A 25,586-nucleotide genomic window follows, 5' to 3' on the forward strand; every position below is an offset into this window, starting at 1 on the left:
ATGCCACCACCCAAGAGACTTTGGTGTGAAGTTATGTTCAGGAGGACCAAAGTTATTGTCCCTCGAAATGGGTAACCCCCCATCTCAGGTTAGCCTTCCATTGAAAACAATGGGATGGGGCACCTCCCTTTGGGGGTCCATAACTCCGTTTCCCCTGAACCAAACATCACTGGGGCAAATTTGGGTGGTATCATCAGGACAGTCTCTGGGTGGTGCCTCTCGAAATTTTGGTGCCGCTAGCCTTAAAATGCATGCCCCCCTGCAGGCCGGAACGTGAAAAAAACACTAAGTAAAATGTAAAAAACATACAAACAGAAGCCCTGAAATGTTGGCGCCCCCCCCACGTGACCAAACATGGGCGCCTTGAGGAGGACAAAGGGTACCCACATGTCCTTGTAGAGTAGGAACGCCACTGCTGCCAGGCACCCCAAGAAATTTGCCCAAGATTCTTTGTTTTGCAGTGACTTTGCTCCATTGTAGCTAATGAGGAATTTCTGGAGGCAGGACTCCACATTTTTTTTTTTGAGAATGATAGAGGCTTCAGACTTTCAAAGGTGGGTTCCAAGAGGCCTTGAGTAATAGCATCCAAGCTTAAGTGAGCTTTGCTTCTGGAGTGTGGGGAGTTGGAGAGAGTTCTGAGAGGAGAAGTTTGTCAGTGAAATTGTTGGGGGGACTGCAGTTATGGTGCCTCAAATGGGTAGCCCCCCATCTCGAGGTTAGCTCCCATTGAAAAGCAATGGGGATGGGGGGCACCCCCTTTGGGGGGTCCATAACTTTGCTCCCCTTAGAACCAAACATCACCAAATTTGGAAGATGGTATCATAAGGACAGTCTCTGGATGGTACCCTGAAATTTTGGTGCTACTAGCCTTACAAATGCGCCCCCTGCAGGCCGGAACGTGAAAAAACACTTTAAAAATTAAAAACACACACAAACGACCCTGAAATGTGGCGCCTACCATGCCATGACCAATGGGGGCGCCCGGGGACATAGGGTACCCCCTGTCCCTAGGCAGGAAAGCCACTGGCTCTTGGCTCATGTTGGGTTTCTTAACTTAATATTTCTTAACTTAATATTGGTGCCTACCTAGCAAGGCAAAGGTTCTGCCTCGCATGGTCGTTGTGGGTCCCCTTGTGTGGTTCAAACAAAGAAACATACTTTATAACTTCTGTCTACACATGGGCAATGCTGGGGTTAGCTAACCAATAGCTTAATCAATGGACTGGCCATAGTTAACCCTCTGAATTGTGACAGTCACTTGCAAATACCAACAGCTCAGACAGCTTTTATTTGCAAATTCAGCTCTGGGGAGAAGATTTACCAAAAGGGTTCAGAGAGATCCCATCGCTTGCTTTTCTACCTGGGACTAAAACCACATCATCCACTCAGTCCTTCGGAATTTCCCTCCTCCGGACATACAGGCTGGACTGGAGCAAGCGCAAAAAGAGATGGGGGCTGGGAGGAAACCTAAGCAAAAAGGGCTGGACTGGGCGGGGCGGGGGCGGCGAGCGACCTCCGGGAAAACGAAACTGTGCATAAAGCTAGGCGAGTTGGAGGGAAAGTGAAAGTAGTAGGTGCCGGCCACGGATCAGGCAGAGAAGCGGTTCTTTGGTGGTACCTCCGAATTCAGCAGTGCATTGGGGTGAGTAACTCATGCTCTTTAGAGTACGCATTTGTGCAGCTAATCAATTAGTAGCGTGACCCTTGATTCCCAGAATGGTCAGTTAATCGGGATGAGGGAGCAGTTAGGAGCCTGGTGGCTTATGAGGTTGTTACACGGGTTGTCCTTGTTTTTGATGTCGCCATTGCTGGAAACAGCCGCTAAAGTTTTCGCACCTGATATTGTAGCGGCACCGGGGATGGGGTTCGATTTCCGATTTGTTGCAATTGGATGGGAAAGTCTAGGGTCGAGATTATTTTAAAAGACCAGCGTTTGCTACAGGGGCGAGGGAATGCATGCCTTCCGGGGTGGTTTTTCTTCGCTTTGGAAACAGAGACCGTTGCTTCCTCCTATAGTCGATGGGCGCAGCATCGATCTGTGACAGTGTAATCCTCGCTAATACAGCATTGTTATTTGCCCCCTCCCCCCCGGGCAATGAGGTTAGCGAGATGACGGCGTTAGGAGGTGGTGGTGGTGGTGGTTACTTTTAGTTTTTGCTTGTCTTCCTGGGCCGCCTACAGTTTCCTCGGTGATTAGGTATAGTTGCAAAGGACGTTGTAGGAAGCATGTCGGCAATTGTTATTTGGGCCTTTATTTTAAAAATATAATAATATTGATAATTTTTACGCATTCTTGTTCAAACTATTCGGTTGAGATTTAATACATACTTGTGACGTAATGTGTTTTCTGACAGGGGGCTATTTCCTTACCGTATAAAAACAGGCAGGGGTGTGTTTGAATTGGCGAAGAGTAGCTTCTGGGGAATCGTGCAAATATTGTTACTTGGATAAAGAGACTCCGGTATTTGCAAACCTATTGAAAGATGTTACCGCGAGGAATTCTGGGGTTTGTAGTGCGGGAAACGTTCTTTGGTTTCTTATTGGTCGAGCATCCACCTGTCGTAGGTGGGATATCGGGAGACAAGTGTGTGGCAGTGAATTTGCATAACGGTCACTGATTGATTGGACGGTGGCTCCAGGGGAGAGAAAACATGGAGGCCAGGCCTAAGCCGCCTCTTGCATTTTTTAGACGCCTACTGTTTAGTCACTGCAGTTGGGGCTGCTTGGAGGCTGTGGAAGTGATGCACATAATTTGAAATCCCTCTTTGTAGACAGAGAAGGGAATTTTGTATACCCTTTTCTTGTGTTCTAACAGTCTCTGTACTGGCAGATTGGTTTTTGTTACTTCAGTATACCACACTAATAACATATGTTAAGAATTCCAAGTGTCAAGGGAGCATTTAGCTCTTGCGGCTTGGAGTATTGACATTATTTGCTTGGTTGTGATCTGACAGTTTCCTGTATGTTTTAACTGCAACATGGCAGGCAGAAATTCAGGAATGCAATATCTTCCTGCTGGGAAAGTGGCCTCCAGTGAGCATCTATGCAACAGAAAGTTCAGGAACTGGTTGTGGGGAAGGAATACTGACAAAATGATACATACAGAAGATCCCCAGTTCAATCCCAGGCATCTCTAGTTGCAACATTCAGGTAGCAGGTGATGTAAAAGACCTCTATCTGCTGCCAGTGGCTGTTCTTCAAATGGCTCAACTTGAGGACTGCAGAGGAAAGTAGGATTGATCTGGGTGTCTAGCTGATCCATTTCTGAAAAAGGAGGGCAATCTCAATTTCCACAGCAGTGGTTGAATATGCATCTTGTGATGGCTTCTCATGTTAATTCCCCACTGGTCAGGTGCAGAATTTTTGGAAGAACTTCTAGAAGAACATAACATTGTGAATGGATTAATGGAATTTTTTTCTGAATCATTGACCAGAGCATAAAGCACCAGATGCTTATGTTTTACCTGTCTAGTCTCCCTCCCCATTACTTTTCCCCCTGTGGCTGTTACGGTTTTGGAAGCAGAGGTCACTGATTGCACTTGCTAAGTAAAGTTAACTTACTTGTAACCCACTAAAGAATTTATGCACTGCAAGTAAAACACGCCTTTAGGCTTTTACCAAATTATAGAGGTGTCTCTAAATACAAAAAGAATCACTAAAAGTGTTGTTTTGGGGGGGGGTAATGTTATGGGGCTTCTCAGACTTGACATAACTCAGGGTCTCAGCAGGTTTTAATTCAGTCCTGCTTGTAACCGAAACAATTATTATTCTAGTATGTCCAAACAATTGTGCACAGATAGTAACATGGCAGCATACAGTTCTTCAACACAACAATTCTGCCAGAACATGCTTGTACACAAAGAGCAAGGATCATAGATTTTTGTAAGTATGCTTGTGTAACATTTAGAAAGATCTGAGGACTACTGATTCCTGTAGGATGATATACATTCCTATCAACTCCGAAGCACCCTCCTGCTCAGTAATGACCATGAGTGAGTGTGGTAGGGTGGATTTGATTTAAATCAGATCAATTTAAATCACAATTTAAATTTCAGTCATGGTTTTCTGTATAAAGACTCATTCTTGCTGGTATAATCTTAATATTTAATATTTATAACCAGATGAAGGTTTCATTTTTAGAATAATAAGTTTTTAGATTAGTTTTAGTTATATAAAATTACTGATTTGGTTATGCTATTAGTATTTCTAGTTTCATAATTATCTTCAGTTTCATTCAGGCCACCAGATCTTGCATTTCTTTGTTGCAGTGTTTGTGTTCTGTGTGTGTGCCTGCCTGCCTGCCTTAACCATAGGTAGAAGAATTTTATTGAAACATTCCCAAATTGGATCTCTTTTCTGGCCTGTTGCCATTATAGATTTTGTTTCCTCCAGGGAGGGAATAATATGAAAACCTCAGGTTGTATACACAAAGATTCCAAGACTTGTGGAATATTCTGCTAAAAAAATTTCACTTTCATTTTTTCCTGCTTGCCCCTCCCTCTTCACACTCCTTGTGCAGAGCTATTCTGCTCCAAACAATATTCATTGCGGTTCTTGAAACTTGGCACATACAAGATAAGGGGTTGATTCTGTGTACCTAGATTTTCAAGGGAGCGATGGGAAAGTCTTTTTCTCAACTGTGTGGGGCCACCTTGCTATTGTAAAGAACGAGCACATTATCCGTGCAGATACTAATTCAGTTTTAAGAACTGCAAAACCAAATATGTATGATAATACCTTTAGACAGAAAAAATTGCCCCAAATAATCTTACAGAAACTTCTGGAAGAACATAACATTGTGAATGGATTAATGGAATTCACTTAGGGGAAAAAAAAATCAGCATTACATGAATATGTAGTCTCATGATACGTATTTAAAAACTAATCCTTATTTCACGATGAATAAACTTTGAACTATAATGTATCTTAAATACAAAACTGTTTAAACTATCTAGATAGATTTTTCCTCAAAAACCATTTTGGTAAAAAAAATTCAATTAAAATAAAAATCCAATTTTCACTAAAAATCCAATTAAAATTATTGATTTTTATCTACTGTGGAGTGGAGGCATACACTCTGTACATTTGCTGGGATTTCATAACACTTTTGAGACTGTGCTGTGACTGTCATCCAGTAAAGATGACACAGCTTCATCCGGGGGGGGGGGGGTTTGAATCCTCTGGTGGAGTGGAAGTGACACATGGGTATGCCAGTGGATTTGCCTTGTCCAGGGCACTTACCCCAGCAGAGGGATGAATTCGCTGGCATGCAGCCACCGCAGCTCTTCCGGGTGGTGGGATGGGTCACTGCATGGAACACCAGCATCCCTGCACACTCACAGCTTCTGCCTGCAAACCAGGGGCGTGGCTGGGGAAGGAGCCAACACTCGTAGACTCTCTCCTCTTGCAACGGCTGCCCAGGCTTGAAACTTAGGCAAAGGCTGTCTGCTTCTTTCTTTGTGTCTTTTTTCCCAAAACCCCTTACCAACATATGTGGAAAATCTCTTTCTCACACATCTCAATTTTGAGTCTCACACACTTTTCCAGTTCATTCTGCTGGAGAACTACTGTGTGTGTTGAGTGCCGTCAAGTTACTTCTAACTTGTGGTGACCCTATGAATCAACCACCCTGAGCCCTCTGGGGGAGGGTGGTTTAGAAATTGAAATAGTAAATTAATGTCCTCCCAAACGTTCTATTGTTAACAGCCTTGACTTGAGGGCTGTGACTTCCTTTATACAGTCAATCCATCTCATGCTGGGTCTTCCCTCTTTCCGGCTTCCCTCAACCTTTCTTAGCATTATTGTCTTTTCTAGTGAGTCTTGTCTTCTCATAATGTGACCAAAGTCTTGACAGCCTCAGTCTAGTCATTTTAATTTCTAGGGAAAGTTCAGGCTTGGTTTGATCTAGAACACACTTATTTGTTTCTTTTGGTTGGTCCTTAGTATTGGTAACATTCTCCTCTGCTTTCTTCCTGTCAGCTTTCTTCATTGTCCAATTTCCAAACCTTCCATAGTAATGGGAAATACTATGGCATGAATTAACTTGACCTTGGTTTGTCAGTGACTGTATCTCAAGTATTAATTTTGGAGAATTTTTTTTCTACCTCCTTAGTGGCTGCCCTTCCAATTTTCAGTGCCTTCTGATTTTTTGCTTGCAGTCTCCCTTTTGGTTGGTGATGGAAAAATAGCTCCCCCAAACCCATGGCTTTCATGCTAGCTTGGGTGCCTCCAAAAGACTTATTTTATTGTGTTGGCCATTTTGCATCAAACTGTGAATTGGTCTTCCACTAGCATGTCAGCATTTTTTTTTTTTTTGGTCTGGCTGAGGGCTACCAGGATATTCTCTGTGAGGGCTATTTAGTACTGACTTATTACACATGCTTGTTTCACATTTTGTGACTGTATTTATGGTTTAAAATATTGATTGAAAAAGAGGAGAGTTTGAATAAATGATGGTGATCCGACTATACAATCTATAAGTCTGTTTTTCACCAGGATTCAGCAATAAATGTCTTGTCTCAAAATATAGATGTACCTTTAGAAACAAATGGATATGACAATTAGAATGGAAATTGTGATTGGTAGGGCATGTCTTTTCTTGATTATAGCATGCAAGATAATTGGTTTAAAGTTCTAGTTCAGATAAGGTGAGAAACAAGTGATCAAATCTTAGTGTCTGATGTTCGGTTTTTATTTATTGGTTTTAAGTAAGACAGTTACATTCTGCATTGCTTGGCAACACACTTCTTGGAGTGGCTGTTTTGCCTGCTGTGCACACAAGGACAGCAGCAGGAATGGCACTGAGTTGGGAAGAAGCTTTAACATATAATTGGGTAGCAGAGTTTCTAAGAGCATAACTTTACTACTTGGTTTAAATGTGTGTGTGTTATCTTTATGATTGAGAGGTTTTCCTGGAGCTTTTCTGTAGCATGTCTGAAAAATATGGTACCTTTGTTCTCCTGCAATGGTGAATGAATTTGTACTACATTTGTTTGTTCTCCTATAACACTATGCAAAATGTTGAAAGATTAATAAACATGGCTTCCTGGATTTTCAGTTTCCTTTTCTAGAGAGTGAAACTTAAACCTATGTCATATGATGAACTTTGTGCCCATTTTTGATATCTTTTCAACAGTCAAGGAAAACCGTCACCCTGGGGCGCCGGAAGAAGAAGGGCATTAAATGCCCAAAATGCAGCAAATCTCAAAATGCGTCTCACAAGTTTTGCTTTGATTGTGGAGAAAGATTAGCTCCTTCTGACAACACACAAAGTAAGCAAATATATAGAGGTATCTTAATCTATAAAATTGCTTCGTGGAATGTAGCTGCATCCTGTTAGACATCATGGATGCCATGGAAATACATTTTTTTAAAATTTGCGGACATGCTGGGTTTGGTTGATGAATGTAGACCAAAAAATGGAAAATCGAGAGACTACGCTAATTTTTCAGAAAGACGTAAATTATTTTAAAGAAAAGATATGCTCTGGGTTTCAAGGGACTTGGCTTCCAAGATATCTAAAGCAGAGATTCTACCAAGGACTTTCTCAAATCATAATCCAGTAAATTTGGAATGTAAGAGGATATCCAGTATATTTAGAGATTAAATGAAACCTTATTGCAAAATGACTCTGTTGTTCAGGACTGCAAGAAAAAAAATTAAGGGATTTTTTGAATTTAATTTGAATGAAGGTACTGACCTGAGAATGCTACAGTATGGACATAAAGCTTATGTGAGGGGATATTTGATCCAATGTAATTCTTAAGAACAAGAGGCAAGAGAAAATGCAGAAACTGTTAAGAGGAGATAAAAATTGAAACATAAAAATTGAAACAATAAATAAATAAAAAGTAAAGAGGAAGTACTGAACATTCAACCAATAGATAAAATTATTCTACAACACATTAAAAATTACAACAAGTATTCTTAACACTGAGAAAGATGGATACAAGGTTGAAATATGTAAAGCAAAAGAATTGTCAATTTAATAATAAACCAGGGCAATAATTAGCATATAAATTAAGAAAACGAAAAGGAACTGATTCTAAAATTACAAGAAGGGGACAATGTTTTGATGGACAGTATATTGATAGGAAAATTTTAACTGTTATGTGAATGTTATGTAATGTAACTGTTATGTGAATGTAAAATATAAGAGGTTAAGATGGTAAAAACGGACGAATTCCTTAGAAAGTGTAGTTTGCCTAAGACCACAGAACAGATTAAAGAAGAACAGGCATATTATGAGTGGTACCATGACAATAAGAGAGGTGGATAGAGGTGATAAGAAAAAATTAAACCAGGGAAGTTTTTGGTTTGTATTATAAATGGACTTTTTGGTTTGTATTATAAATGTTTTGAAGTTGAGATATTACAACCTTTGCCAAATGCAATGAATGCCACTTTACAAGGAGGAAAGATGCTGAATTCATGGAAAGACGCTAACATAATATTGGCGGCATCTAAATTATAGACCAATATCATTATGGAATATTGATTATTTGCTGTTTACTGTTTGCTGTTTATCTGATTCTAAAATTACAAGAAGGGGACAATGTTTTGATGGACAGTATATTGATAGGAAAATTTTAACTGTTATGTGAATTTACATAAAATATAAGAGGTTAAGATGGTAAAAAACAGACGACCTCAGGAAAGTGCAGTTTGGCCTAAAGACCACAGAACAGATTAAAGAAGAACAGGCATATTATGAGTGGTACCATGACAATAAGAGAGGTGGATAGAGGTGATAAGAAAAAATTAAACCAGGGAAGTTTTTGGTTTGTATTATAAATGGACTTTTTGGTTTGTATTATAAATGTTTGGAAGTTGAGATATTACAACCTTTGCCAAATGCAATGAATGCCACTTTACAAGGAGGAAAGATGCTGAATTCATGGAAAGACGCTAACATAATATTGGCGGCATCTAAATTATAGACCAATATCATTATGGAATATTGATTATTTGCTGTTTACTGTTTGCTGTTTACTGTTTGCTGTTTATCTTAGTTGATAAACTGAAAGTTGCATTACAAGAGGTTATCTATCTTGCCCCTTTTATACTGACATTAGGGACAGACTCCTCAGTACATCTTTAGCTAAATGGAAAGGATTTTCTGATGAGTATAAGCGATCTTCTATCTTATACTCTTATATCTTCTATTCGGTCAAAATCCTATCATAAAGGACAAGGTGGCAGTGTTTCTACTGTTGTTTATAAGACTCTGAGAATCTAAAATTTGAGCTCATGTTTCTGTCAAATTCTGTGTTTTATACTCTCTGTACGCCAGTAAAGGTTAAAAGACTGAAGCCAAACTTTGGGTGGCTAATGACATAGAATTACAATTAAAATATAAATATCATATAAATAATCAAAACATTAAAATATCAATAAACAAAATGGTGCCATGATCATGGCTCTCAGATGATGTTGTCACTTCCAGGTTTAGAGAAATCATGCATAACCAAAGTAGGGAACCACATGGTGCTAAATGCTGGACATAAGATAGGACTAGGGGAAAAAACAAGTAGGGAGAAGGTGCTACCCAGAGCTTCAGGAGACTCCTATGGGAGGTCCCATCAAGATGTCCTCTGCTTCAGAGGGAAAACTGGCTATTGGATACTTACTGTAAAGCATCCTTTTCCTCTGAGGAAAAGAAGAAATCTTGTCCCTCCCAAATCATCATCAGTTAATCAATTGATTAATTATCTTTATCTGCAGGGCACCATGCTATCTTAAGTACTCTTACTATATGTTCACACCTTGTTATATATAGTTTATAGAGTTCAGCGTAGTTAACTGGTTTCAGAGTTGCCAGAATTAATTTTTGTTCAAGCCATGAGGTCAACATTAACTTCACTTTAATTACAGCATTTAAATAGTGGTTATGTGTTGGGTGCAAACTCCTTAGTTCAGTTTTTCTTTTGAAGAGCTGCTGATCCAATAGTATTAACTGGCAGCTTGCAGTCACTTGCATGGTGTTTCTCAGTGCTGATGACTACTGTGATTGTATAGATTAATGAAGATCTCCGTTTCAGGCGCAGAGAACAAAGATGCAAGAACAGTGGAGGAGATTGAAACAGGGAGAGAACTGAAGGATGAAAGCATCCGCTCTTGTAAACCTGATGGTGATGAGCATCCACCCACTGAATTGATGCCAAATGATCTGAAAGATTTTCTGCCAGAAAGTACTGGGAATGAGGATTGGATTTTGCCAAAGAAAGTGAGTATGCCACAGGTACAGGTTGCTCGTTATGGCTCAGGTGACTTTTCTTATTTTCTTAATAAAGAGAGTAATAACAATTGATGTCCCTCTTCTGGTGACTGACAATGTGGAACTATCAGCAGGGTTCTTCTAGCTCAGGGGTAGGGAACCTGCGGCTCTCCAGATGTTCAGGAACTACAATTCCCATCAGCCTCTGTCAGCATGGCCAATTGGAGCCGCAGGTTCCCTACCCCTGTTCTAGCTACTTTTACTGACCATGTTTGCATTAACATGTTCTTTTTTTTGCTGTTTTCTGTGCAAGCAAGGCTATTTTTTAGCAAGCAGTAGAGAACAATGCACCCTGGGATAAACTGGATGATAATCCTCCATCCAGAAAAAGGAGAAGGGAGAAACCAGGCCCATACGAGGGCTGCAGACTGTACTCAAACCCACTGCAGGTAGTTTTTCCTGTATGTGGTGCACCCACAAGAAGTGCATTAGTATGGACCAGTAGTTACCCCTGAATTGTCTGCTTGAAATCTATTACGAAGAAGACTGTGTGCATTGAGGTTAAATCTGTAACCAAACTACTTTGAGCTTTTAGGAAAATGGTGGTTTATAAATATATTAAGTGAGCTACCAATATTGTGTGGAAATGCAACGCCTGACATAGGATCTTAAAAACTTTTCAAGAGGGCTTAATTAGCAGACCTGCTCAGAAACCTGCCTGTAGTTTTGCTGTATTACACTAAGCATATGAGTGATCTGAATCTTGTTCTTATCAAGCGTCTGGTGACAGTAATAGCTGAGAGACCAGAATAGTTGTGGGAAATCTCAAGCACCTATTAGATAGGCAAAACTGTGTGGAGTTGATTACTAAAGGCCTCTTCTTTGTTCGTTATAAACAACTGTATTGCAGAATTGGAGATGGGGGCAAGGTCTGGTAAGCAGAGATGTAGGAACCAGAGCTTCCAACTTGTGGGTGGAGAGATTGGAGGACTGAAGAGAAGGGAGAAGTCAGGTGCATAGGTCTGATGGGGCAAGTCAGGGTGTGTGCCCTACGTGCCACTTGACTGTGGGTGCCTTTTCCAAGCAGGAAGTCCACAGGCATTGCTGGGTGAGGGTGGTAGGCACAGCCACTACAGAGGCTGGGCTGGGCTTCTCAAACTTCAAGTGCCGGGTGCGATTCTCTACATTTCTCTCTCGGCTTCATTACTTTTATTTCATTTACCCTTTCCTTAGTTCCTTTTTTCCTTTTTCAGAACTTTCGACTAGGGAAGCTGTAGCATATCTGTTCTCAGTCAAACTGCTCTGAGGAACCATATTCTAGGAGAGCCTGTGAGCCCCAAGGTCTTGCTGGGAACTGTAGTCCCTCAGGCCTTTTTTTACTGGAGAACAGACTGCCTTTTGCAGCACCTGAAAAAGTTCTTAGAAAAGGAAAAGGAACCATGAAGGGTGGGAAGGGTGGTGAGGGACGGGGGGTTGTCCCCTGCAGTGAGCTGGGGAAGGAGGAGGGCCTGGGGCATATTTTGCACCCCAGGCTGCTCTCGGGTACACGCACACACACCCCCCACTCCCTTGCTTAGTTCACGACTGCAGACACAATCCTCCAGCAATGAGTAAGGAAGGCAGCTGGAGTGTAGTCATTATGCTTTGCAAGGGAGGGACGGCACACTCCACTGGGTACCTGTAGCCTGACTAGAGAGGATCTGGCCCAGGAGGTAAGACTCTGGCGATGAGGTGTGCCACCTTCTCCTTCTGGAAAGGGCCTGTGGGTTCCTGTCACTGCAGTTGGAACTTTCTTTGCCTAAACAGCTCCAGGGCATGTGTTCCCCACAGTCCTTGCAAGATGAGACTTCGGCAGTGGTTTCTTTGAGCATCATGTCTGCAGATCTTCTCCAATTTCTGGGGCCTAGAGAGCTGCTTTGTAGCTGTGCCATATACTTCTTTGGGCGGCCTGGAGAGGTGCACTGTCGGCAGGACATGCTCTGCACTGAAACAGTGTGGTGGCAGCTGAGGCATTTCCCTTCTTCTTGGGCTGCCCACCTCCTCCAGCTCGGGTCTCTCTAGATCCTCCTCCTGATCTTCACAGGAAGCAAGGACTCCCAATGGGCTTAAAGGGGCTCCTGGATGGGACTCCTGCTGCTCTAATAGGGGGCAAGAGTCAAAAACCTGTCTCAGAGTCATGGCCTAATAGAGGCTGCAAGTATTTAGAGGGCACTGGTGGGCAGGCCCTGAACCGCTTAGGTGTGCAAGTGGAGGTCTATGGGGGGAGTCATCTCTGGGTCCTGACCTGCACAGCTGCACTGAGCAGTGCCCTGGTTCATGTAGTAGAACCTTGGGGCAAGCCTTGGCCAGCTGCCATGCCCCCTCCTCTTGATTTCTCCCATGCCTGCCTCTCCCCTGGGCTGAATTTCAGCATGTTGGCCTTCATCCAGCTCAGGACCATCTCTGGACACCAGGCACCAACTCAGAACATCTCCTGTTTCACTTGATAGTTGATAAGGAGAAACAGATCCCTCTGGACTTTTTCTAAACTTTTAGATGACAAATCTGTACATTTCATATATATTAACCATCACTGTCCTTATCTCCATAGAGAAGGCAGGCAGGATAAAAATATGACAGACATGCCAATAGTATGAGGAATGAGACAGAAACCTCCAGGAGCTCCAGAGCAGACCAAAGAATGGAAAATCCTCTTGTGCAGAAAGATCTGCAGTTCTGGTTGGAAGAATGTTTTGGACAGTTTCTAAGTGAGGTGGAATTCCCTCCCAAACCCCGTTCTCTGCATTGGTGGGGTGTATGGAAAAGCTACTGTTGATCCAGTGAGAACATCACCAGTTGAAGCCATGCTTGTAGCTCAAAAAAAGGAAGCTGGTGGATTCTTCAGTAGTAAGGAGGACTTTTCCACCCTGCTGGAGTTTTTGGGAAAGCTTACTCAGTATACTGAAAGGGATTGATTTCATTTGACTTTGTTCTTAGGCGTTTTAAATGCACAAATACACGTCAAAAGCTGTTTACAGACCCTGGCTGGTGTAAATCATTTCTTTTGCGGATCGTTCGGTGAGGAAGGAACCAAGAGGGGGAAATGTAGTAGTGCACTGCCGACCCAGCAGTGCCGTAGTGGAACGTTGGGACGCCAGCCCGGACGGCTTGGCCTTGCCGGTGCGTGACGCACTTCAATTCCCTCATCCCCCCAAGGAGTCAAGCAGGTCATGAACTGTCCCGCCCGGCTCAATCACCGGGCGCAGGGACAATGGTCTTGCCCCAGGTGAGGATTAGGCTCCAGACGCTGCGACGCCGGCTTCTCGCGCGACGAGCCAGAGTGAGATCATGCATCACATGATGATCTCCCGACTCCTCCCCGCCTGAACTCCCCAGTCCTCCTCCTCCTACACGCTCGATAGAGTAATAATAAAAGGTGCCAGGAACCGCAGACGGGAGACTTCGCTAAGAACCGCACCCGGACCTCCTCGTCTCCCGCTGCTGGCGATCTCCACCAGATGTTATCTCAGCCTCTGCGTCTGTTCTTACGCTGACGCGCTGCGGTGCGACTACAAGCTGGTGCCAAAACCCGGAATACTCTCAACCTCCACCCTGCTCACCGTGCAAAGCTTCGGGGAAGGGTCGCCATACCGAAGTCCGCTGATCGGGCGATCCAGGGGACCACCGTTTCCGTGCATCGCTGTCCTCCTGGATCGGGCGCATCCAGGAAGACACGCTGGCCCTAGACACTCTCTCAGTCCGGACGGAACACCGGGTGGAGCATGGGAGCTTGCAAAAAAGCAGGAGCTTATGACAAGCACGCGTGGATCTAACTGAAAGCGCTAACGAAATGCGGCAGGGTCCCCGAAGAGAAGGGAGCCGCGCAAATTGGTTGAGGAGGATTGAAGCTCAGTGTCCATGGTACCCAGAGGGGGGACATTGAATCTTAAGGACTGGGGAAAACATCGGGCGCACTTCGCCAAGATACACAGAGCCTCACGATGCGTCGCCAAGCTACTGACGTGGAGACAATGTTTTGTCGCCATCAGCCTGCAGAATCGGCCGCTCCCTTGCTGCAGGTCACGCCCTCCCGCTTCGATCTTTCACCTTCAGATTTCAACTCGGAATTTCTCTATCCACTAAATTGGATTTCTGTCCTCGCTTCTGCCCCTCGGCTCCCCAACACCCCAATTCAAACTCTCCAGCGGCGCTCGCCGCCTCTCCCCCTTTGCTCCGCTTTCATTTTCCGGCCACTGTGCACTCCGTCAGCGCCGCTTAATGAATGGCGCTGGTTTTCAAAACTCTTGCAGGATCGGTATTAGCTACGATCTGCAGAAGAAAGAAACCCTGACGGAAGAGCTTCCGATGCCAGATTCTGCGTGATTGTGCCCTGGCCCACTCTATTGTGATACCGTAGGGAGGATGGCATAGTTCGGCGGGTTGTCGAAAGTACCGCCCCTGAGCTATAAAATCGTCTCACCGAAGCTCCGCGAAAGCGGTGCGGACGGACAATTTCACCCCTATGTGAGAAAGCATGCTTTCGAGGCGGTCACAGGAGCTACCTAATGGTCCCGGACGACTGGAAGACCGCCTTCCGCATGCTCCTGAGCCCCGCGACAATTTGCGATCTGGGAGAGCGAACTCGGCCAGCAATGCTCTTTACGGGGCGAAGGGCAGCCTCGGGCGGGCGCCTACACCGCCAGCGCAATCCCACGGGCTTCGATGCCTTCCAGCAACCCCAACAATCAGATTGTCCCTACTCTGAAGCCACCTACGGTCGCCTGAGCCTCTGCTTTTAAACGCAAGGCGCTTGTCAGGGTCCTCAATTCTGGCCAGCTCCAAGATTAAAGCTTTCTGCCATCCGCAAAACCCCAAGAACTCCTACTGAAGTTTGTGAGGCAGACTCCAGGAGGGCTCATAAGAGAGCAGGTTGACAACGAGGAGGCTCAGGGCTTAACTCCTTAGGCGCTGCCTCACAAAGAGAGCTCTCCGCTGAATGCCGCATAAGTAAATCACAGGTAGTTTAGGTAAGGACTCCTGAACTGGCCGCATGCTTAAGGCTTGCCAGGATATCGTCCTTAAGCCTACCTCACGCTGGACCTCCTCCTGACCACTCGCCCTTCTGCGCTTTGCAGGAAACAGCCCCAGGCAGGTGTTTCACCTTGCCACCTCAGTCCCTCGGACACTCAAGGAAGATTACCCAGGCTGCCCAGTAGGGCTACTTAATTCCTCAAGACCGAAGGGTCTTCCCCCAAAGGAGTAAGACCCTCAGGGAGGCCTGATACCGGTGCCTCTCCACTCTTAAGTAAAAACTATCCCTTGCTACAGGGGTACGGATTCGCTTGGCTCGAGCCCAAGACACCCCAATGTGGGCGGCATCCTGCAGGAACGCGACCTCACGAAAGTAGCCGCGACGCTACTGGCCTTCCTACTTCCCAGCATCCGCCACCACTCCACACAGCCCGGAGGCCCAGGTGAACCTCCCAGGTGCGGGGCTAGCCCCAGCACAGCCATCGACGGGTGCCGGGCCCGGGCGGCCTGATCAGTGGCCAGCTGGGACACACTTAGCGGAAGCCTGGGGAGGAAAGGGAGCAGGCCGCACCAGAAACCCTTTTCTTTAGAGATCGGGCGGGTAACGACAGCTCGCCTCCTGGGCATGAGTCAAGGTGGGAGAGCTCGAGACGAACAAGCCCGCCGCTTCACTGCTCCTCCCTCACGTGGACTACTTAAGACTCCCAGTATGGGTGGTGAACAGTGCAGTCAGCTGCCCAGAGAGAAATTGATTGCCATGCACCAACTTCGCGGAGGACGCAGGGCTGACCGCAGGCCACATTGAGGTTTTCAACGTCTTCTGGAACACACCTGTCTTTGTAATAAAAGAAGAGTGGCCGGTATGCGATTGGCTACAGGATCTCAGGAGCAGTAAATGCCTGTATCCAGCCCATGGGCTCCTCTTCAACGCGGCTTTACCCAACCCCAACCTTATCCCTCAGACTACCAGGTCCTGGTTGTTGACCTGGAAGGATTGCTTCTTTTGTATCCCCTCTCCCCTGAAGGACCGAGTACATTTCGCTTCACGGTGCCGTGCTTAATCATCAGCAGCCTAATGGCCAGATAATGCACCAACGGAAGGTCTTGCCCCAGGATGCTCAACAGCCCCACCTTGTGTCAATTCTTCATTCATCAGCTTTAGCTCCCATTTTCGCTACTAAAGCTACTGAGCTATGATCAGTTCATTACATGGATGATGATCCTAGTAGCCGTGACTGACTCATCCTCTCAAGAGGGTGGAACGGCTGCTAAATGGCGTGACGCTTAAACAGTCAGGCCTGCACACGCCCCCGGCAAGGCAGAAGAACGAGCCATTTTTTGTATCTGGCCCGCATAAGCTCCCTCCACTCCTACCCGCCTCTGTCATACCGGGAGATCAAAATCCCAGACACGCCATCCCGCGCCCCTCCAGCTGCAGCAGCTGCTCGGGACCCTCAACTGGGTCCGGCCCTTCTTCGCCTCACTACCACTATGCTCAGCCCCCCCTGTTTTCGCTTACTCCCGGCTCGCCAAAATCCAGGGACAAGATCCAACTCACTCCAGAAGCACAAGGACACCTTTCGAGCAGTAAAGGAGGTCCTAGGCTCCGGCCATTGGGTGGATCGAGTCCCCCCTCAAAAGATCAACCTCTCTCATCTTCCTCTGCAACACCCCCTCTCCCTACCGGGGTCCTTAGGGTACACACGGGCCGCTTACAAACCTTCTTTTTGTCGTAATCGGCTTTACTCTGCCTCTATGTGCCCGCTAAAAATCCTCTCCACCCCGGCCAGCTTTACAGCTGATCTCATCAACCCAAGGGCTGCCAACGACTTGCAATGGTGGGATGGGACCTCAAAAAGATCATCATGCCTCTGCAAACAGAACAGAGTTCCAACCCCTCTTGAATGCCTCCTCCCCCCTCCAGCTGGCCCTAGAGGTGTGCCCTCGCGGGGAGATCCCCTCTTCCACCTCCCCCCCTGTGGCCCCTCGCCTCACTGCTCTCCTCCACTCTACCCCCTGTCCCATTACGCCTTTAGCTGCCCTCTTTGCCCTCCAAAGGCTCCACCAATTATCTTCGCCCGACGGGGACGGTAGCGTCGCCGCATTGCATTTCAACGGGAAATGGTCAATGGTAGCAGACCCGGCTTACACGCCGCCTCAAGCCTTCGACGCCAACGGAGCTGACCCGGCCAGCGGCCATTCATGGCTCTTCAAACCTTCCCCAACTCCTTCAACCTTCTGGTCGAGTTCCCAATACGTATGAAGCGCGTAATTGCTCACTTACCCCGAGCCTCACGCGGGCTCCCTCGGACCCACTCCAAACCTCATGAGTCTCTTTCCTGATGCTACGGAACCTCTAGCATCCAGAACCTCCCAAGTACTTTGTAGGCCATATCGCGAGCCACACGCCGCCCCCCCAGGCCCTCAGCGCAGGGGAAACCAGCAGCACGCAGACAACGCTTACCCACATCTCCACCCTCTTTTCCGCCGACTCTTCCAGCTCATCGACTTTTTTTCCACCAGGGGCAAAAGCACTCGCCCGTGATCACTGCAGTATCCCCTCAACCAGGCGCAGTCCATCGCTAAATCCTCGACGCCACGTTCACGCCTTTGCCCTCGTCAGACCCCCCGGTAAACCCGGTGAGGGGCCCTGGCAAATGACTTGTGGCAAATGGACGTAACCCTGGTCCTCCTGTCCCAGCCCCCCCCCCCCCTGGAAGCACCTTACACGTGAACCATAGATACCTGCACTGGGTACGCTCTACACTACCACTCGGTAATGGTGACCACTAATCACGCCATATCCAGCACCTCTTTATGTATATAATCGCTATGGTCAGCTTCTCTCCGCTTAAAAGCGGACAAACGCTGGCGCCAAGCATATTCTTCTTCGGCAGCCATGCTCCAGTTCTGCACTAACTGGGGAATCGTATAACACACGGGATTCCCTACAACAGCACCGGGCAAGCAATCGCTGAAAGGGCAAATCGCCAACTTCAAAGAGATTTTAGCCAGACAAACTAAAGCAGAGTTAGCCCCCCCATTTTAGGCCACATACAACAAAACAGCCCCAAAGGTACTTTTCACCATTAATCAACGAATTTGCTCGCCTCTACCATCAGGACAAATCAGGTCACCCCATAGAAAGACACTTCAGGCAGTCAGACCCTCCTCCACTTTCAAGGTCTACTACAACGCCAACTCCTTAGATCGAATCGGGCGGGGCCGAAGTACCCCTCATAACCTGGGGAAGGGGGCAGGCTTCAGTCCTTCTCTCCTACAGGTCTCTCGGCGGATCCCAGTCCGACATGTCCTAATCGCTTCCGAGGAACGCATGCCAAACGGCCAGAGCCACACCACCGAGGCGACGAACAGGCCTCCCCCCGAGCACCCCATCCTACAGCCTCAGCAGGACTTGCAATCCCAGCATCGGAACGCACCGAAGATCCCCAACCCGGCGACTTCAAGAGCAGCCCGACCCGGGCCCTCTAGACGCCAAGAATCCTAAAGCTGCAGCGCTTGGCGGCTACCACTGTGGGATTTTATAGCCATCAGCAGCTACTAATACAGCTACCCTCCCCACCGTGACAGTCCGTCACCCCTGCAGGACCCTCATCTACGACCGCCATCCTCCTTCCCCTCCCTAACGCCCCGGGCCGAATTTGAGCTTACAGCTGGGAATATCCTATAGGTTAACTCCTTGAACTCTCCGCTGCCCTCAGCCACTTGCATGCTATCGGAACACGCTTCTCTTTCCCACGACCTTGCTCTCGCAGAGAGTCACCGAACTTATAGCTTTGGTAACCATGTCTTATTGTTTAATTTTACCGCATGCTCCAGTTTTCGTCATACTATCTGCTATTACTGCATCTCCGCTTCGCCTATCTGCCCGACTTCACCTCTGCCACCGCCGGCATGCTCACTCCTGCACTTGTGGCCTGCACCCCAGGAGCCTCCGGACACCGCCGCCATCGCCTCCACTCGGGCCCTTTCTTTCAATCCCTCCTCCTGCCCGGATGCGAGCGTCGACGCCTCTCGAGAAGCCGGAGTTCGCCCCTCCCTAGCGACTCCTCCCTTGTGGGAGCCCCCTGACTTATTTCCTGTACTATTGGCCAGCTGGATCGTAACCTGTCGCTAAGTCCACCTCAACTCCGCTTCACTGCCCTGGATGCCCTGGCCTCCGAAAGCAACAAGAACTTCATTAAAGCGCCTCCTAGATAATCATGCCGCCATTAACCGAATCACCAAAGCGGTGAGAGTGTACATAATATGCATTGTTTTAATCCCTTCCCACGATTCCCACCATTATTACGTGAGTTGCAAGAGAATTGCATCTAATCTGGAAGTGTGATGCCTTTGTCTCGCTGGTGGTCAGCCCTCTAGACTACAGCTGGCCGGAGGATGGTTGAGTGCTATTGTACAGCTCACGTTGTCCCTAATTGTGTGCCTTATTATCGGATCTTGTTTCGCTTCACCGCGTATCTAATATTGCCTGTAACGTGTGTAAGCCCCTCGTGATTTCCTTTACCCCGCAACCAAATTCTAATATGTGCACAGTAATGCTGCTTGGTCGAAGCCTGACCCGAATGGCCGGAGGAGACAGCGCCCCTTTAAATGCAGCCCCTTAGGCGCCGGGCCCCCGTTTTCTTAAATGTAAAAGGAGGAGAATGTAGTAAGTGCACTGCCGACTCCAGCGGAGTGCCGGGGCCGAGGAACGTTAGGACGCCAGCGGACCGGCTGGCCTTGCCGGGTCGTGACAAGCACTCTACCTCATCCTCTCTATGAGTCACAGGTTTTAACTGTCTGGCTTCCACCACCGTACGAGGGGACAATGGTCTTGCCTCAGGTGAGGATTAGGTTCAGACGCTGCATCGCTTCCTCTCGCCTCAAGATTTAGCCAGATGAGATCATGCATCACCTGATGATCTCCCCGGCCTCCCCGCTTCCCGAACTCCCCAGTCCTCCCTCTCCTACACTCGATAGAGTAACAATAAAAGGTGCTGTGGAACTGCAGACCAGGGAGACTTCGCTTAGGAACATGGACTCCTCCGGTCTCCCGCTGCTGGCGATTCCCACTCAGGATGTTATCTCCACACTTCTGCTCAGTTTCCCTTATTTCGATCACAGTGGTCGCACTACAGGGAAAGTCACGCTGATCAGCAAGTTCTTATTGGTCTCCTTAGAGATGAGAGAGCCCTAGGTGCTGAACGTTTTCAGCCAGCAGAACTTCCATACAGATTGCTTAGGATTGCTGCACTCATGTAGCAGTCAGTGTAGCTCAAGAAATAGTGACAACCAGAAGAGAAGTTGAGTAGGAAGCTTGGTTCTGCTGTGGAAACTCAAGTAGCAAAAAGTAGTAATTACAGCTCAGATTTTGAGTGTTGGGATTTAATAGTGTTGCTTGTATAATTCATGTGGAATAATTTGCTCTGTTAGAAACTTTCTGTAGTACAGGTTCTCTCTGAATGTGTCACAGTGTGGTTTAGATTCCATAGCCTGGTCTATGGCAGATTGGCTCAAAGTAAGAAGTAGGGTATATGTGCCTTCTTTGCAACTCCATTTCTTAAATCTGGAATTAAGAGCATGACTGAGAAAATGCTTGAGAAGGTTAATTTATGTTTGTATCTAATGAGGAGAACATGGTGATGATTTCCATGATGGAAAAGCATGTAACTCTGTTGTTTCCTCTTTTCTTTCCTTTCATCACACAACAGAAAAGGAAGAAGAATACGAAAGCTTCAATCTCTGAGCTTCTGGGTGACTTAAGTTCAGTGCCAACCACTCTTGATCATTCTCTGAATGCTGAAACAGCAGCTAAAAACAACCAAGCAGGACAAAATCAAGCTGAACTGGCCAAATCAGAAAGGGGGTCCACTGAAGATGGTGGGCATCAGAATAAAAGCTGTAATCCATTGAACTCCTCATCTGCAACTTTGGAGAAGTGGGACTAAAAAAATCCCAGTGATACCACTGATATCACACTTCATTCAGAACAAGCACTAGAAAAAGGCAATAAAAATGGTGCAGCAGTTCCAGGGGAGAAGGTGGAGAAGGATGTTGTAGTTGATGAACAGCTACCTTCTAGTGGAGAACAAAACGATGTACGTTCTTCTGTGACTGAAAACTCACTAGAAAATGAAACAACTGGGGCTTCAGTTGGTGATACAAAGCCATACATTTCCACAGGAGATGCAGAAAACATATCAGGACCGTCTACTTAAATGTGACCTCATCTGAAAATATAGATGCAAAATTCCAGTCTTGCTGGGAGGATCAAAGTTTGATTAAGACACCTTTACCAGAGATCTCCAAACAAAACAGAGTTGTAAGACAAAAACTGAAAAAAGAATCAAACAACAGGAAAAGGATTCTGGCACAAAGGTAAGAGCCCTTCGGGGGAGGGCAGTATAAAAGTAGATAAATAAATAAATAAATAAATAAGAAAGAAAGAAAGAAAAGACTGGGAAAAGCTACACCTTCCAGTCCGTTGAATTGGTTTTGCCACCCAGGAGGGGGGGGAGGGTGGTCAATTTGCCTGCAAAATAAAATGTGCTATAAAACCTTCTTTGTGGTAATAAAAACTGGCTACAGCTTTGTTTTTTTTTGTTGAAAACTGTCAGCTGAAGCAGAGGTGCAGCAAAAGAGATGGATCCTGAACCCTGGCAGCAGTACTCTAGCTGGACCCAATACATACCTGCTCCCCAGGCCAGGAGGTGGGGTGGGGAACCAAGGGAGCAAAGCAAGTCAGTTTAGGAGTGCTGGCTCGCGAACTGGATCTCCCTTGCTGTCAGGGATACGTAGGCCATCCAGCAGCCCTTGCCTAGGCGTGCAAAAAGGACAACAAGGCCTGGTCCTCACCCCACTAAGGACCCAGTAGGGGCCCTCCCAGTAAAGGAAGAGAGAGGTGCACGCGAGGCACCCACCTCCCCCCCCCCCGGGCCAAAGGGATCAACTCTGGTGTGCAATCCACCAAGTTGTGACAGGATAACAGAATAACAACTCAAATGTCCTTAACAATAAAAATGCTAGTGAAGAGCCATTCACTTGGAGGGAGGGAGGAGGGAGGGAGGGAGGGAGGGGAGAAGAGCCATTGAGCATAGGGGAGAAAAGAGGGTGGAACTGCCAATGCATGACACAAGCCCATCCCCAGTCCACCTCATTGACACATACCAGCCAGCCTTTACTGGCTTTGCCCCTCCAGGCATCATGTGGCCTCGGGAGGGAGGAGGCCTCTGAAGCCTCAGCAGACCCAGGAGCAGCAAAGATCGTGCTGCACTTTCTGATTGATGTGCAAATAAAATGCTGTGGGGCAATGGCTTTTTCTCTTATAAAATATAGGTTGTTTCTCATATGGCATTGCTGCCTACAATCAGTAAGAGCTGGCATGCCCAGATCTGGGTACCGGGTTGAGTTACTGGGTCTCTCTTCTGTTCCAGAATTAGAAATTCCAATAACTGAAAATCAGCCCAGTGTGAAAATGAGCTTTTGGACATGGCCCAGCTTTTCACATTACCTGGCTCTGCCAACTTAGCTATAGCTTTTTTAAATTGGCTTACAAAACAAGCAATCAGACCTAGATAATGTGCAAAGTTGGATTTTTAACTTTGCTATTAGTTATGTGAGCTGCCTGACATTTCTAAGCATATGTGAAACATATATTACAGAAAATAAAGCAGGAAGAAAAAGCAACTGAAAAGGGGAATATCTGTGAGAAAGCAGCAACCCCAGTTAAAGGAACTGAGGAGAAGAGGGAAGCTGGTGCATCAAATCACAAAAAGCAACAAAAAGCAACTGAAAAGGGGAATACCTGTGAGAAAGCAGCAACTCCAATAAAAGGAACTGAGGAGAAGGGGAAGCTAGTGCAACAAACCGAGGAAAAAAAGCAACAATTGGATCAGAACAATAAGAACCTACAGAAAAACAGAAGGTATGGTTGTCGCTGTTATAGAAGTGGTGTTTAAAATGGCCAGAATCAGCTAATAGTTGGAGATGGATTTCTTTACTTTTCAGAGCAGGATTTATTTAGAAAAGCACCCATAAAGCAGATGCTAATACATCAAATAGGCTGCAGGTGTTGTGGGTAATTTGGGGCTTTATTTGTCTTTGTATGTTTTAAAGCATTTTTTGGTATTTCTGGACACTCCATGTGTCAAAAACTACATTGTATACAAGATGGGGGTGTGTATGTTTGTATGTTAAAGTCTGCAGTGGCTGAACCTCAAAAAAGTCAGTTGGATCGAGTCCAGGAAGTTTTGTTTCAGAGTCTGGAAAAAAGCATTTCATTAATTCCCAAAAGGAGTTAGCGGGTAATATTCAGACCTTAAACAACCTTTGTGCTTTCCTTCTGTTGTTACATAAGCTATTTACCCTAAAGTTGGAGAGAAAGAAAATCCTCCGTTCCATACTCACTGTAGTTCAATGAATTAACATTGTACAGCTGAACAAGATTTTCTATCGGACTGCAAGAACTGAGCTAGCTTATAAACTAGCAGTGTGACGCTTTCTCAATATATGAAATAAGGACAATTTCTGTCCAAATTATAAATAATTCAGCAGATTGGAATGTGTAGCCTTTCCCAGTCTAAGTATAGGCTGTGTAATACTGTGGATGGGGCCACGATAATGGGGCCTTAACAATTTTTGTTCCAGCCTTTCTCTATGACTTCTCTATGTTCAAAATATGCTAACAATGTTCCATTGAGTCCAATATTGTTCTGTAGTCAGTTGTACCCATGACATTAAACCCATATTGAGTCTTAAAGTGGTTCAGTACTTCAGACTTTTATTTTGGTGGAAGAAACTATGACTATTAATTCCCAACAGTCATGCATTTGTGAAACCTTAACAATGTTAAGACACTATGGCCATTTTCACATGGGCTATTTGCCCCCGCTCCCGTGCTTTTGTGGAGTGTTTTTGCTTCCTCACGGCATCATGGTACATTCATGCAGCTCCTAGGCATGGATTTAATCTAGTCTTTCCCAAACTGGTGAAATATGACAGATTGTGAAAGATTGCTGCAAAGACTGGAGGGTTCCCATATGGGTAGGAAATTTTATTTTCCTAATCCAGCCCACATGGCAACTGTTATTCTTTCCCCTTTCTCTGGCTATTATTATTCCTCTTGCCATTGGCAGTAGAGTTTAATATTTTATATCACTGCAACAATTTGTGTTCTAGCTTCTTTGAAGTTCCAGCTTTAATTAAACATAAAAGTAAGTCTTTCTAGCCCCTTTCATTGTAGAAGTAAAGGGAAAAGGTATATCTTTACAGTGGAAAGGGCTGGAGCCTTAAAAAAATTAAAGTTGGGAATTAGAGAACCTGATCCACATAGCATTGTAATGCCTTAATGATATTCAGTTACTGATTAGTTGTTGGTGGGAGGGGAGGTGGCTTTTGCCAAGTGACTGGGGTAGGGAAGGCAAAGATTAATCTGCCCTGTGGAAGCCCAGGGCTATATCAGCAGGTACTGCAGAAGCCTGTCCCCCTGTGGAATTTAGCTATGTCTTTAATAGATTAGGAATCTGATTCCTGTGGTTTCACAGGTTAGATATCTGTTGCTTTTTGTTAAAAAAAACCCCTTTTATTAACAAATGAATTTTTACTGAAGTATTCTTGTATCTTCTGGAAGTTTATTATCTGTTTTCCATGTTCATATTACTTCCAATACTCTTCTCAACATTTGTGTTCCCTCCCTCTAAATTATAGAGTTTTAATATTAAATCACCATATTTTGGGACAGTTTTATCACCTAGTGAATTTTTATCCATATTCTTACCTAAGGTAAACTGTTATTTGTATATTCCAGAACAAATTATGCTAACTTTCTTTACTTGCTGTTGCAGCCAAATGAACTTTGGAGATTCTATTACAGTATACTTTCATGCTATAATTGCCTAAGGACTCTAAAACTGGATCCCAAGAATGATAAGCAGTGTCTGATCCAGGGCAGAAGCCATTTCTGGACATTGGAACTGGAATGTCTGTGAGCTGACTTGCTCAGAGTAAGTACCATTATCTGTACTGAATCATATCCAGGATTTAATAGCAAGAAATCAAATCTTTTTAGAAATGTTTTGGCAAGCTGTATGGTTTCTACTACAACTGTTAATGTTTTTCTAGTGCCTTCATCTAGACTAGTGTTTTGCCTTCTGTTTCAGCTATGATGTTCCTTACACTGTATTAGCTAACATTTACATTAGGTTAGGTAAAGCCTGTATGTGCCAGTTAAAATTTTGTTAAAGTAGAATCATAAGAAATACCCAAAACAGGTTATGTGAGTGGTGCGTTTAATTGCTGAAATTATTGGAAGGAGGGAGAAGAGGAGTTTGGATTTATACCTCACCTTTCTCTCCTGAAA

The 25,586-nt window shown here is 45.6% G+C and overlaps 1 protein-coding gene across 1 annotated transcript; it reads left to right on the plus strand.

Annotated features, from left to right (window-relative positions):
* On the plus strand, nucleotides 1-25,126 carry LOC125427864. Its single transcript, XM_048487422.1, has 8 exons — nucleotides 1-71; nucleotides 1,480-1,642; nucleotides 7,136-7,271; nucleotides 10,041-10,225; nucleotides 20,941-21,130; nucleotides 21,516-21,607; nucleotides 22,891-23,153; nucleotides 25,072-25,126. The coding sequence occupies exons 1-8, from the start codon at nucleotides 1-3 to the stop codon at nucleotides 25,124-25,126; spliced, it is 1,155 nt and encodes a 384-aa protein (XP_048343379.1).
* Nucleotides 25,127-25,586: the final 460 nt, after the last annotated feature.

The sequence above is a fragment of the Sphaerodactylus townsendi genome, linkage group LG03 (genome assembly GCF_021028975.2).
Source record: "Sphaerodactylus townsendi isolate TG3544 linkage group LG03, MPM_Stown_v2.3, whole genome shotgun sequence".
Lineage (NCBI taxonomy): Eukaryota > Metazoa > Chordata > Lepidosauria > Squamata > Sphaerodactylidae > Sphaerodactylus > Sphaerodactylus townsendi.

Excerpts from the sequence above, each read along its gene's own strand:
- LOC125427864 (XM_048487422.1), top strand. The coding sequence starts at position 1 with ATGCCACCACCCAAGAGACTTTGGTGTGAAGTTATGTTCAGGAGGACC. Across the intron at positions 1,643-7,135 it reads GAATTCAGCAGTGCATTGGG|TCAAGGAAAACCGTCACCCT; the intron begins GTGAGTAACTCA and ends TCTTTTCAACAG. Across the intron at positions 21,608-22,890 it reads AAAAGGATTCTGGCACAAAG|AAAATAAAGCAGGAAGAAAA; the intron begins GTAAGAGCCCTT and ends CATATATTACAG.